Source organism: Meles meles, chromosome 2 (assembly GCF_922984935.1).
Source record: "Meles meles chromosome 2, mMelMel3.1 paternal haplotype, whole genome shotgun sequence".
NCBI lineage: Eukaryota > Metazoa > Chordata > Mammalia > Carnivora > Mustelidae > Meles > Meles meles.
Genome location: NC_060067.1, coordinates 34,970,978 through 34,984,714, shown reverse-complemented (window position 1 = coordinate 34,984,714; position 13,737 = coordinate 34,970,978). Strand labels below are relative to the sequence as shown.

At 47.7% G+C, this 13,737-nt stretch overlaps 1 protein-coding gene across 12 annotated transcripts in view; it reads right to left on the bottom strand.

Annotated features, from left to right (window-relative positions):
- Positions 1-13,737, bottom strand: part of APBB2 (amyloid beta precursor protein binding family B member 2) — a 374,559-nt gene that overhangs the window by 20,311 nt on the left and 340,511 nt on the right. For 7 of the 12 annotated variants that reach the window (XM_045997053.1, XM_045997055.1, XM_045997052.1 and 4 more), the window contains one exon: positions 1,286-1,291. The exons of the other annotated variants lie outside the window; for them this stretch is intronic. In XM_045997053.1, coding sequence (XP_045853009.1) covers positions 1,286-1,291 — 6 coding nt within the window. The remainder of the gene's footprint in view (positions 1-1,285; positions 1,292-13,737) is intronic. 12 annotated transcript variants of the gene reach the window in all.

Genomic DNA, 13,737 nt, shown 5'->3' with positions numbered 1-13,737 from the left:
CTCTACAGGGACTCCTGCGCCAGGCATTTCCGTGAGACATCTAAGCTGTGTAAACAGATTTGAAATTCTGCCTGCAAATAATCCAGGCGGCCTTGGCAGACCAGAATCTGCAGCCCTCTCAAGAACAGAGTCTTGCTGTTAATTTAATATTCAGAGCGACCTCTCCCCAGGGAGGAAACTGGAATAAATACAGAAAGGCAGGAATGGGCAAACATCTGAAAATATTCTCACCGTTGGCTCAGACAGGACCTCTCATTATTTAGATGAGGGAGCTCACATTTCTCATCTTCCGGACACTTCCAACACCTCTAGAGGCTAAAGCCTCCTCAAAGGTAATGAAAGAGTCAGTCAAGTTTGCAAATTCTCCTAACTATACCCTCAAGAAGACCGATCCTGGAAGTGTTACCCACCCAGTGGACACCGTCTCCCTTCCCCTTCCTCAGCACTGAGCCGGGAGATCAGCTCATCCTGAGGAGGGAAAATGGCCACCACCAGTGGAGACGGCTCGACCCCAACGGAGCAGTTCACCCGAAATGGACCCCAACACAAACAGGAGACTGCCTGTCTCTCTTCACTTCGCCAAGCAGTAACCACTACCATTCTTTCAAATTTTTCCTCTTCCATCAAAAATGGAGCTTAAGTTATAAAGCTGTGGAAGAGCAGAGCCTAAACCCCCATCAACCAAATGGAGAGGCTGATGTTCAGAGTGCCGGAAACACACACATCTGAGGGACAATTGCTTCCTTTTGCTTCAGAGTCGTAGCCCTTCCACAGCTATGTTCATCTAGACAGAAAGGAGAATTCTGCATCTTTTAGCTAATAATCGAGACTGAAACGGAGTCAGTCCTTCCGGCTGTTAGCCTACATAGAGAATACATAACTTAACCAGTCCTAATATGAACTCTTGAAGAAGTGGGAAAAGCCTTACGCAACACGGGATGCAATGTTAGTATTTCTAGTCACGTTTCCTCCCCAGCATCTGGACTCAACGCTTCCAGCCGTAAGTAAGTGGCCACGGTCCCACCACATCTGATCACCCTGCCCATCACCGTCCCCAAACAGGGTCAAAAGCAACGCGGGGCAGGGACCCAGATGCAATTCCACACTCTGTTTTAAGTGAGGACACATAAGAATGGTGATGATAAAAGGTTAAACAGGACAAAGTTCTGTCTCTCAAAGACAATGACAGCTTTGGCGGTGGTAATACGGCATGAAGAAAGCAAGTGAGCTTTGCCAGACGTTTAAGACACCAACGAGGAGGGAGAAGTGAAAATCAGTTGGTTACCTCTCTCTGAATCCAGGCAGGCATGAGGGAACAGAGCAGAAACAACACGTTAGCATTCACTCAGCATCCAGGAAATCAAACAGTCCCGTTAACAGCAACTCTGAGCACTGACATCCCATCTTACTCCCCAACTTTGCTGCGATGAGTAGCCTTTCGGTGCTTATTTTAGCTGAGCTCTGCCACACAGAAGTGTGTATTTTGAGCCACGTTACGATGAAGCCAAGAGATGCCAGCTGAGTTTAGAGGCAACATATCAACCGGGGGAGGTAATCAAGCTTAAAATATCACAGGCAAATACAGGAAACTGTTTGCAGTAAATACTGGCAAGGCCCGTGTCTACATTTTCCAGCTCCACCTGCTCCCAATAAAAACTGTACAGAAACAATGACTAGAAACAGTCTTACCTGTTTTTACTAATTTCTGACATTCTATTGAGCCCCAACATTCCCATCTCCTGTTTTCCCTCGAATGCACCATGAGAAGGCAACAGAGCAGGTGTGGCAGAGGCAGCAGAAGGTCAAGGGCAGGGGTGGAAAGTGAAGGCCTGGTAGGGTGAGGGTCAGATGTGCCAGGGAAAAGAGGAGCAGAGCGGGAGAGGGGTGCAAAGTCATTTGGGGTTTGAGGGCCAAAGGATTTGAGTTTCTCTCCCAGAGCTGCCCTGAGATGCCAGGGTGACCCTGACGAAGTCACTTAACCTCTTGACCCGGAGTGCTCCCCATGCCCTCTGGTCCCATCACAGCCCACGTGAAAGGGCCTGAGGACCACCGAGGGCCCGGGCTGGTCACACGCATGCAAGTGAATGGACAGCAAGTGGACTGCAGAGGCGGGGAGCACAGGATAGTGAGAAGGGAAGGAAGAAACCCAACCTTCACAGAAACCTGCTCTTGCTGGCGCCCTGCGGCGAGGGTCCTGGAGCACCAGCCAGGCCCCGCGGGGAGGGGAGCTAATCATGGGTTGAGACAGCAAGCAGGTCCCCTAGGGAACCCGAGTCCTACAGCAGGAAGGCAGAGCTGGATGGCCTGATCCAGATCAGTGACCACAGCCTGTTATTAAGGGGAGGGGAACCGAACGAGCAAACAACCCCAACTGCAGATACAGCGACGCACGACAAACAAAAGTTTGGGTATTTTGATATCGGCAAAGCAAAAACTCTGGAACAATAGAACATCCAAACTGGCAGCCGTTATCTGGAGGGGGGGGGCTTCCGGAGGATTTTATTTAGTACGTTTGTTTGAATACCATACAATAAACACGTGTGCCTTCTGTACTACAGATACGTAAACAATGACCTCGCCATTTCAGGGGCACACTGTGATAAGCACACCCCAGCACAGGGGACAGCACGTGACCATAACGACCACCACAGTGACACTACCAACAGCCAGCCTTTCCTGAGCTCTGGCTCCGTGTTGCCCAAACAGCAAGCCGACGAGGTTCGGTTTTACTGTTCTCCCTGATGAAGGAGAAACCCAGTTCAGAGAGGTTGAAGAACATGAAGGTCACACAGCAGTACACGGTGAGGTCGGGGTTTGACCGCAGGTCTGCAGGACTCTCTACTCCTAGTCTTCTTACAACGTAGCCACGGTGGGTACCCCATACTCTTCACAGTCTGGCAGACTCACCTCGCGGTCTGTCTCCCAAATGACCCAGTCAGTTACACAGTCAGTTACAATGCACGGGTGTTCAAGACGGGGGCAAAGGATCTGGCCAAAGACCTGGGGCTTCAGATGTAGAGGGGGACCTCCATCCCTCTCCTTGGACTGTGGACTTTCATAGGGGGAGAAGGCAGACGACAATTCCCAAAAGAGGTCCTTCCGGCTGAGGATGTAGACAGAGCTATGCCCCATGCCCGTTGGCAGTCATGCTCCCTTGGGTACATTCCTCACTCTCTTGTCGTCCCGGGCCCGTCTATGTGCCAGGCACACTGTGTTATGTGGTGTGACCCTTCAAACCAGCTTCCTCATCAGCAAAAAAGGGATAAGAACACCTGGCTCAGGGTAATCACGAGAATTAAGTTAAATGAGATGGTGTGTGTAAAAAAGAGTACCGGCATGTAACACAGTGCGATAAACCGCCTCGTTTTAGTGGTTGTCACTAAGTCAGCGGACAGCTTCAGGGCTCAGCTGTGTCACGCTGGGGGGCACTGCAGGAGAAATGTCTCCGTGGGACGGGATGTCACCGGGGTAAATGCTGTGGCCCTCTCCTCAGATTTGCTGGCCGCTGTTGACCACAGGATGAGAGGAAGTCGCCTCCTGCTCATGGCCTTCTGTCAGTCAGTCTATGAACACAATTTCAAGTCATCACCAAGGGATCCAAACACGCGGATCCTAGTCCCACACTGAATGACCGCGAGGTAAGTCTCTTAACCTCTCAAGTCTTGGCTGCTTATTTCAGATTAGATGGTTTAGGAATCGCCTAGTGCTCAGATTTTTTATCAGAAGGGATTTGTTGAAACACTTTGACTCTTACAATAAAAAAAAAGAGGGGGGCGCCTGGGTGGCTCAGTGGGTTAAGCCGCTGCCTTCGGCTCAGGTCATGATCTCAGGGTCCTGGGATCGAGTCCCGCATCAGGCTCTCTGCTCGGCGGGGAGCCTGCTTCCCTCTCACTCTCTTCTGCCTGCCTCTCTGCCTACTTGTGATCTCTCTCTGTCAAATAAATAAATAAAATCTTTAAAAAAAAAAAAAAAAAGAGGTAGCATTTCGTTGGCTAGCTTTCCATGTATACCAGATGCTTTTAGCTTTTTATACTTAACAAAAAGCCTCTGCCATGGCAAAAACTTTGCCTGATAATTTATCTTCAATCTAGAGACCTGAGAGCACAGTCTGCTTCTTTCAAGTACAATTATTATTGAAGCCTTAGAGATTGTAATCAGATCCATTACTAGCGATCCACTTAAGGAAACAGCCTTGATACGGAGCCACAGTGGTTTTCCCTGACGGCAGAACAACTTTGAACACGGTTCGTTCTTTTGGGGTTAACAGACGCTGCTTGACTCCCATGTGGAAGTGAAAGCCAGCCATAAAGAGGGACTTAGAGCGATCAGAAAATGCAGAAGAGTCCAAGCGGCAGGTGCTTCGCTGATTTGACACCTTGTAAATTTGCCAGGAAGAAAACCTCAGCCCTGAGCCGGGCTTCTGCGGGAGGTGCGCCCTTCCAAGAGCGAGGCTAAGTGCAGGGCCAGGCGCAAGCTTGCTGCCCTCTCACTATACACGCAGGAGGAAGAACTAAACTCCAGGGTTAATTCCACACCAGCCACACGTCCAAGGCTGCCTCATCAGTATGCTCTCAGTGGCTATTTCTTGGGAAAATGAACGTGGGAGTAATTGGCAATGTTTTCATTAAAATAAGCCTGAAATAACAGAACTACTTGCATGTGTAACTGGGCATCCAAACGAATAGGAAATTCCTCAAAATAAACTGCACACCAGGACGACGACATCTGCTCCAGCTTTCTGGAGGAGGACGCGTCCCTCTTCCCCGGCACGGCCACCCACTTCGTATGCAGCGCACGACCTTCTACTTTTCACAAACGGAGCACGTAGAGCCAGGACTTGCCAGTGGGCTTCTCGCTCCGTTGCTGTAGGGCTCTGTTTCACACTCCTCTTTGATGCCTGTCTTTCATCACTGGGGGGTCTGCTGAGCCTTTGGAGCACCAGCACAGACCTGTGTTCTCCACACGACCACGAAGCAAAAACTATAAAAGTTGATGTCACGAAGACTCTCGTACACATTCCCGAACCTTGCGGTCTGCTTTCCCCTCGCCTCAAGGTTTTTTGTTTCTTACCCCTGACGTGTCTTAGTTGTTTGACCCTGGTCAAGGCCCTTAGCCTCTCTGCTCTTCAGTTTATTGATCTGTAAAGTGGGAATGATGGCAGCACTGACCCTGTAAGAGGGCCGCGGGGATTACACCCCTTGATCCATAAGGCTCATGGTGTGACGGTGCGTTAATGTGGGCTCGACGTGCGCGCTCAGCGGGGCGCCAGCAAATTGTGAAGGACAAGGAGGTCTGCCGCGAGGAAGTTCCCTAACCTGTTTCAGATCATGGCACCTTTTGGAATCTGATGAAAATACCCCAGAAGGAAATGTGCATGAACTTGCAATTTTATGTACAACCTTAGCAGGATGGGGAGAAGGTTCAGTGTTGCCTGGAACTCATTCACAGACCCCCTTTGAATCCATACCCTTTTGAATCCATACCCTGCAGGTAAAAGATCTCTGAACTGAATTCTGGATTTATGCAAATTTACCATCTGGTGTATGGAGTTTCAGAGAATTCAGCTCAGGAGAAGGTTCTGTCCTTCCTGGACCAAAGGGTGACACCTGTCTTTGATAGCGTGGCTTATTCCGCAAGCTAGTTCTCTTCCCACCTCCTTGCTCCTGCCCCCCCTAGCACCATGCAAGCCTGTTAACTTGCGATGCAGGGAGTCAGAGTTCCAACAGGAGTGAGTGTGAGGACCAGGATCTAAAGTGGTGTGAGGTTATTGAAATTCAAGGCACATTCTTCTAAACAAAGGACTTCCTCATGCCGCTGAAGAGAAGACACAATAGTTACCAGTCAGTTTACTAATGAGGGAAAAAGGGATATCTGAGAGCAACCAGGAAATGAGTTGTTTTCTTTTAAAGTCCATGTTTGAAGAGAGTAAGAATTAACAAGTGCCTGCTTCCATCTGGGCTGTATTACAGTAAAATAACAACAACAACAACAACAAAACAACCGAGCCTCTTTGAGTACCCGTGAAAAGAGAATACACGTACAAGTTATATTTAGGTCTTAAGTGAGACAAAACTCATTCCACGTTACATTTTCAAGGTATAAAATTTAGGGCATAATCAAAAGACAAAATTACGTAAATTATACCTGAATTGTGAAACCACGGGTTGGCTTCCTTCCTGAAAGCAGGCGCAGAAAAACAAAAAAACTACTCGAGACCCGGAAGGCTCCTCTCTGACTTTGACACAGAAGAGGGAAGAAGGGTCTCCACGGGAAAAGTGGTTTCCATGCAGGAAGTACTACTGGGACACATGGCACCAGCAAGACACAGACAAGACTCCCACTGAAAACCGTGTGAGTCTGTGGGTGAATTCTCTTCCGTTCCATGCCCCCAGCCATGTGGAGGGCCTCTCTCAGGGAAGGCACATTCTTCAATCTGTGTCTAAATTTTCTAGAGGACTTAGGGCAATCATCAGAGAGCCAATCCCCGTTTCTTTGTGCAGATAGGAGTGCCAGTGCGGCCAGCACTAAGAGCCAAGACACTTGATCACCTGAATTTTGGAAACTTCCATCTGGATACAAGTATTCCTGATACTCTGTAAACTCGGTGTTGGGTCGGCAGTTCCGGGAATGCAGGAGGAACAACAGAAATGACCGCTGGGGCCGCCATCTTCCAGTCCCCTCCCACCCCCTTCCTTAACCCTAGACTCTCCCGCCAAAAGGGTGTAGGCCCAGGTCATGTCTGCATAGGTAACCTGATACCTATGCAGGAAACAGGAGTATCAGGAGCCCTCACCCCATACCCTCCTATCACCAAATATGGATGTGAGCCCATGTCCTGCCTTGGCCCGCTAAAAGACCCCCCCACCAACTCCCTCCCAGAGCGACCCCCCACCCCCCTCCTCCACTTTCCAGAGTCGCGGAACCTAGCCCAAGGGTGCCCTCCCGGTGCGACTTTCCTGGCTCCCCTTCTCCTGAGCCCTGAAACTTCGCCGGAGAGTGCCTTTAATAAATCTTGCCTTGAGCCTACCCTGCCTGGTGTCGTGTTTATCTGGTCTATAAAACCTTACACTTGGTAATACCTCAACAAAAACAGACATCAACACCAGCATGACCGACTAATAAGAAAATCAACACGACAGTGCCCGTTTCATTGAATCTGCTCCCCACCCAGGCTCCCTTCTTGGCACACATTATGGTCAAACCACCCAATAACCCGGCAGGGGAGCATCACGACTCATTTTACAAACAAGGAATCCAAGATGGCAAGGAATGTAACTTGCTCAACATCCCCACCAAGGAAAGTGGTCGATCTCCAGACGGACCCAGCGGGTCCACTTGCCCCGTCTCTTCTTGTGTGGCTCTAGGGCACCCGGCACCAGACTGAGCCCGCCTCTCCCAGGACGTATCCCTCGGTGAAGAGAGGCGGACTCAGCTCTCTGCTCCTGTCCACCCCAGATGACACTTTAAAAATGACTTTAGCTCACATTCCGTTTTCATGTCATCTGAAACTATGTTAATAAAAGATATTTCATGTGAATGGGCAGGAGGAGAGTTCTGAAAAGATTATCCGTCTCTTGTGACTCTATTTGAAGTGAAGCAAATCTATATTTTGATCATCTTCAGCAGAAACAATAATGTTTCCAGAGCCCCTAACTAGATTCCTTCTTCAGAACATTTGTCTAAATGAAAAACAGCTCCTCTGCTCCTGGAATCAATATATAAATTTCCATTGCACACTGATGTCTATCAGGACTTGTCAACTCCCCCAGTAATTTTCTTTATATTTGTACTCGAAAAGAAATAAACCTTGGCTTATCATTTAGGGGAAAGACCCGGACCACACATTTCCATAAACAGCGGGGCAGCGGAAGTACAGACCGCTGAACCAGGAAGCGTCACGGAGCACTCTGGAGGGACTGGGCTGTCTTAGCAGAATTCACTGCATGATACCACTTGAAAGAATACCCATCTTTCCTGTTCAGGAAGGTTACTTTCTCTATGCAGCTAGTCTCTTTGTTCCAGCCTCTTTTTTTCTTTTCCAATGAGTATAAGAAATCTTTTTTTTTTTTTTTAAAGATTTTATTTATTTGACAGAGAGAAATCACAGAGAGGCAGGCAGAGAGAGAGGAAGGGAAGCAGGCTCTCCGCTGAGCAGAGAGCCCGATGTGGGACTCGATCCCAGGACCCTGAGATCATGACCTGAGCCGAAGGCAGCGGCTTAACCCACTGAGCCACCCAGGTGCCCCCAACGAGTATAAGAAATCTTTAAGAAACAAGAACCACAATCCCATGACGGTAGCATTGTTTTCACACTGTCCGAATATGCTTTCCTCTTATTGTCCATATGTGTTCATATTTGACAAATGGAATAAAGAGGCCACCTTGAAGAAGCTTAAGGGTGGGCTTGGGATGTCTGAATAATGCTTTGTCACGGAAGTACCCCAAACAGCCTGACTGCCTCCACGAATCCAGTTTGGAGACTGGTTTTTAGAACACCGCACAGCTGGCCAAAAGTGAGTGAACCTTCTTCCTTTCAAAGGATAAGGTCCCTCTTTCAGCTGTCGCTGTGGGTTCCACTTGGGTCCTTTAAATCAGAGTGAAAAACCGTGGCCCTGGGATCAAAGACCATCCGTCCCTGTCTGTTTTGTTTGTTTTTAAGATTTTTTTTTATTTGACAGAGAGAGAGAGATATCACAAGTAGGCAGAGGGGTGGGGGGAGCAGACTCCCCGCTGAGCAGAGAGCACAATGTGGGGCTCAATCCCAGGACCCTGAGATTGTGACCTGAGCTGAAGGCAGAGGCTTAATCCACTGAGCCACCTAGGCACCCCTGTCTGTTTTTATAAAGTGTTACTTGATGGCTCAGTTGTTAAGCATCTGCCTTCAGCTCAGGTCCCAGGGTCCTGGAATCGAGTCCTGCATCAGGCTCCTTGCTCAGTGGGGAGCCTGCTTCTCTCTTCCCCACTACCCCTGCTTGTGTTACCTGTCTATGCCTCCCTCTGTTAAATAGACAAAATCCTTTAAAAAAAAAAAAAAAGGAAAGTGTCACTGGAACATGGCCACACCCACTGGGTTCCTATCTTCTATGGCTGCTCTTGTGCTCGAAGAACAGAAATTGGAGAACAGTAGCTGCGACAAAGGTGATATAGCCCCGAATATTTAATATCAAGCCTTTTCCAGAAAAAGTCCCCAAACCCTGCTTAGATGACACCCCGACTCAGGGGTGCAACACACAATGCAGATAGAGACTGGTCGCAGCTAAATAACAGGTGATGCCCAGTGCAAAATGAAAACGGGGGGCCCCGTGTGAAGGAACGACGACCTGCAAGACGGTAAGAGTGGAGCGTCCAACTGAGCCTGAACGGCAGCCTGAGCTGCTGGAATAATCCTCATGATGGGTGACAGACTCCGGAGCCAGTCAGAAACGGCTCCATCCAGATGCGGGAATAAGAGTGCTTCTCATTTGTAGCTTCTTCAGAACCAAAAACACCTTTTGCTCAACTGCAATCTTACACGCATGGCTGACATGAGAGTTGGAGTTAATACGGAACTCTGCCTCAACCATTTTATTTCCAGAAGGTTGCATGTAGGCTAGGAATGTTATTCTTGAGGGTGGGAGGAGGGTGGTTGGGGGCCGAGGTCACACTAGACTTCTAGCAAACAGCATTTTCATGTAACTTGGCAAACAGATGCATGACACGACATGACAGAATCAGGCCAAACCAGCCCCGATTGTCAACTGTGCTGTCTGCAGCAGCTTTTCCTGGGTCATAATTATTTCAACTGTCATAATTTATTCATCCCCAGACAAGCTTCCACATTCCGGGGTAACTAGTCCAGGCACCCAGGTCACAAGGGCTGGGAGTCCCGTCACTTCCATCCCTCTTCAAGCCTAAAATTCTGACTAGGAAAGGAACATCTTCTGCAACAGTATTTTTTTGGGCAAAACCAAACCAAAGTTGGTTTCAAAACCAAAGTTAACTGGTGAAGACACTGTCAGCTTTCAAGTTCATAAATCTGAAGGCGGGAGAGTGCAAAAAAATCCCACCAGAGGGGCGCCTGGGTAGCTCAGTGGGTTAAGCCGCTGCCTTCGGCTCAGGTCATGATCTCAGGGTCCTGGGATCGAGTCCCGCATCGGGCTCTCTGCTCAGCGGAGAGCCTACTTCTCTTCCTCTCCCTCTGCCTGCCTCTCTTGTGATCTCTCTGAAAAAAAAAAAAAAAAAAAAAAAAAAAAAAAAAATCCCACCAGAAACCAGAGACTTCACTTCTACACTTTACAGGTACAAGGAAATGGACTTTCTAGCTTACAGAGTGCTCAGTAATGTTCCCGCAAGGTTACCAAGGAATTTTACTCTTTCTACTTCCAGATACATACAGAACAATTGTGTTTGCGACAATGTATCAGTTGTCGAGACTCTGAAGACTGTCCTATGCGAAATAAATAACGTCCAATGCAATTATCAATGGTTTCTTTTAAAGCGGGAGCAAAGGTAGAATAATTCTATTATGGATTAAAGCTTAAACCCGTTTTCTTTCTTACGTTGATCCTTTATTTTTATGACAGAGCAGAGAAAATGCTCAAAGGTCTGCTATGAGCTTAGAAGGCTAGTCAGGGCATTGAAGAATGAAAATGGCCTGGAAAGATGGCCATATGCACAGCACTCCACGGGACAGCTCTGCCCATCCTCAGTGGAGAATCAAACAAAATTAAGTCAAGGTCTTGCTACAACGTAATTTGAAACTGAATTGCTCTATTGCTTAAAACTTTGTCCTTAGGGGCGCCTGGGTGGCTCAGTGGGTTAAGCCGCTGCCTTAGGCTCAGGTCATGATCTCAGGGTCCTGGGATCAAGTCCCACATCGGGCTCTCTGCTCGGCAGGGAGCCTGCTTCCCTCTCTCTCTCTCTCTCTGCCTGCCTCTCTGCCTACTTGTGATCTCTCTCTCTCGCTGTCAAATAAATAAATAAAATCTTTAAAAAAAAAACCAACTTTGTCCTTAAACAGGCATTATTTCTTTTTATCTGTATTTCAAACAGAAATAAACAATGAATCTAAACATTCAGGGCAGTCCGAGAACATAACTCCGCTTCCTACAACTATCACAGTCACTCTTGCTTGTTCAATCTCCACAATCCACTTCCTTCATTCCCGCTGCCATAGCTTTGATCTTTCGTGGCCTGGGACTTGCTAGCGGGTCCCTCAGCTTCCACTTCTGCTCCTGAAATCCATTCCCCTCACAACATTCACTGATATCTTTTTTTACGAAATAAAATAGATCACGGCATTCTCCTGGTTACCACCCTTCAAAGGCTTCTCATTGCATTAAAAAGAAAACCCAAACCTTCCATCACAGCCGAAAAGCCCCACAGAATCTTGTCCCCACCTGGCTCTCCCACCCCAGTACACACCACTGGCCCCCTTGCTCCTGGCTCCAACCATGATCCCTGAACGTGCCGCGTGCCCTCTGCTCAGAGCTTCCTACTTGCTCCCCACGTGCCTGACTTCTTCTCAGCCTTCTGGTTCGGCTCAGATGTGACCTCCTGGGATGGACTGCCTCTTGGTGTCCCCTTGCCCTACAGAACTACTCCACTACATTCTCCATGCCACTGACCATCTTCGTGCCACTTACACTCTATATCATTGTGCTCCCTAAATTGTTCTTCTGGCTTTTTTCCTGCCTCTTTGCACCTAGTCTGTCTCATTCCAGCATGTCCCTCACAAGACACCCGACACGCAGATGTTCCATATCTGCTGAATAGCAAGATAATCTATAGATGATAAATATTGAGCACAACAGAAAATGAAGCATTTTCATTATATTAATCCAGCTGCCCAGTCAACAAACTCAATCATTTATGGAGAGCATCCTATGCCAGGTACTCGATTAGGGCCAGAAGAACCCAAAGGTCTTAGAATTTCTCGAAGATGTTATAGTCTGTGTTTAAAAAAGGCACTTAGAAAAGAATAAGTTACACCACTATTTAGTATGTTTTCATGTAACCCTAGGGATTTGTGGAAAAGTCTGGAAACCCAGATGAGTAAGAAGTTATATATCATCAATACACTCTTAAAAAAAAAAAAAAAAAAAAGGGAAAATCAAACACACCACCCCCCTGCCACAAAAACCCCATGAAAAGTACAGAAAGAGTAAACTGGGATTTTTCAACTGTGTTCCAGGTCTTTAAATCTAGGTGTCACCTCTTCACACTTGGGGACTGTGGACAGATGGAAAGCTTTGCTCACTCAGTGGTCCAGAATGGAATCCATTTCCCTGGGGGGTCGTTCAAGAGGAAAGCTGTTGAGGTGAGACCAGGAGACGGCGTGACAGATAGTTTTTGAAACAGACTGGAATGAACACATCCAAATAAACAGTGCCCCTGTTCAAACACTTTTAGAACTCACCTTCTGGCCCTCCTTGCAGTCCCCGACTCCTCTGAGAGGTATCCATGACCCAGGGATGCAGGCGCAAAAAGTCTGACCCAATGGTCTGACGGCTACCTCCACCCTTAGAGAGGAGGTGACCTTGGCCCCACCTGTGCTCAGCTACAGCCTTGGGCTCAGCGCACCTCCAAGGCAGTGGGAGCAGCAACACCCTCTTGCCTCACCTCACTGCTAGCCATACTATTTCTCAGGTGTGCTCAAGTTCAAAGGATCTGAAATGGATCCTTGGACAGCATTATGTGAGAGCCAAGAAAGCAAGTGGGTACTTGTTGCATTTTTCATTTTAATCACCAGTGCCAATGCCCTGCACATAGCAGGTGTTCAATAAACACTTATTAAATAAATTATCCCCATTGCTCAAAAGCTAGGACTTGCTACAATGACAGAGGAGCTCATTCATGCACCAACTGTCAGAAAGGTGAGGTTCCTGACTCATCTAGCAGAGAAGCCCGTGCCCTCACTTTGAGCCTCACTCCCTGCTGAGCCAAGAACCACGGGCACCTTCTTCGAAGATAACGGCTGAGGCTTTGTGGAAAGGCTTTCCCTCATTCAGCTTTTTACTCACATTTCATTCTGGACAACACAGCCACCATAACTTTTACAAATGATGGACAAAATAGGGATTTAAGGCTATTTTCCTCACAATACATTATTCTAAGTCCCTGGGAAAGGCTTCAGGACACCAAATGATTCCGTTCACAAAAGCAGCACCAACTGAAAGGCAGTGGCAAAGATCTGAACTTTAAGGAGAAAACTTGCAAACTGCTTTTGTGGCAGAGTAAGGCTGGAGGAGAGACTCCCCCATCCATAGTCTTAGGAAACCAAAACGAGAACACGAGGAAAGCAGGCACAACCCACCATTCAGGATTCAAGTCAAAGCCAGGCAGCTGCTGCAGTTATAAAAAGAAAGAAAAAGACTAATGGGATTGCCTGCTCCTCCGCCTTCTCCTACCCAAGGCAGTAATGAAGATTCACAGCCACACATTAATTAGGAAATCAATAGACGTGCCTGGTTACGATACTGGTACAGGGAAACAGATAATGGAGAGAGAAGGCACCCATTCCCTGAGAATCCAATTGAATGTTGTATACAGCATTTCCATCACGTTTCTCTTTTTCAAAAAACTCCTTTTGCCAAGAGCAAGGAGGTGAGAGGTTGGCTGACTTTCAACATTTTGGGGAATCTGAAACATTTTCTCACAGATAAGTCACACAGATATTCTAAATCATATGGCTACAATTATTTGTAAATGCGCTCTCTACACCAAAGAACATTTCTTTTGATCCAAAAATCGGATTAC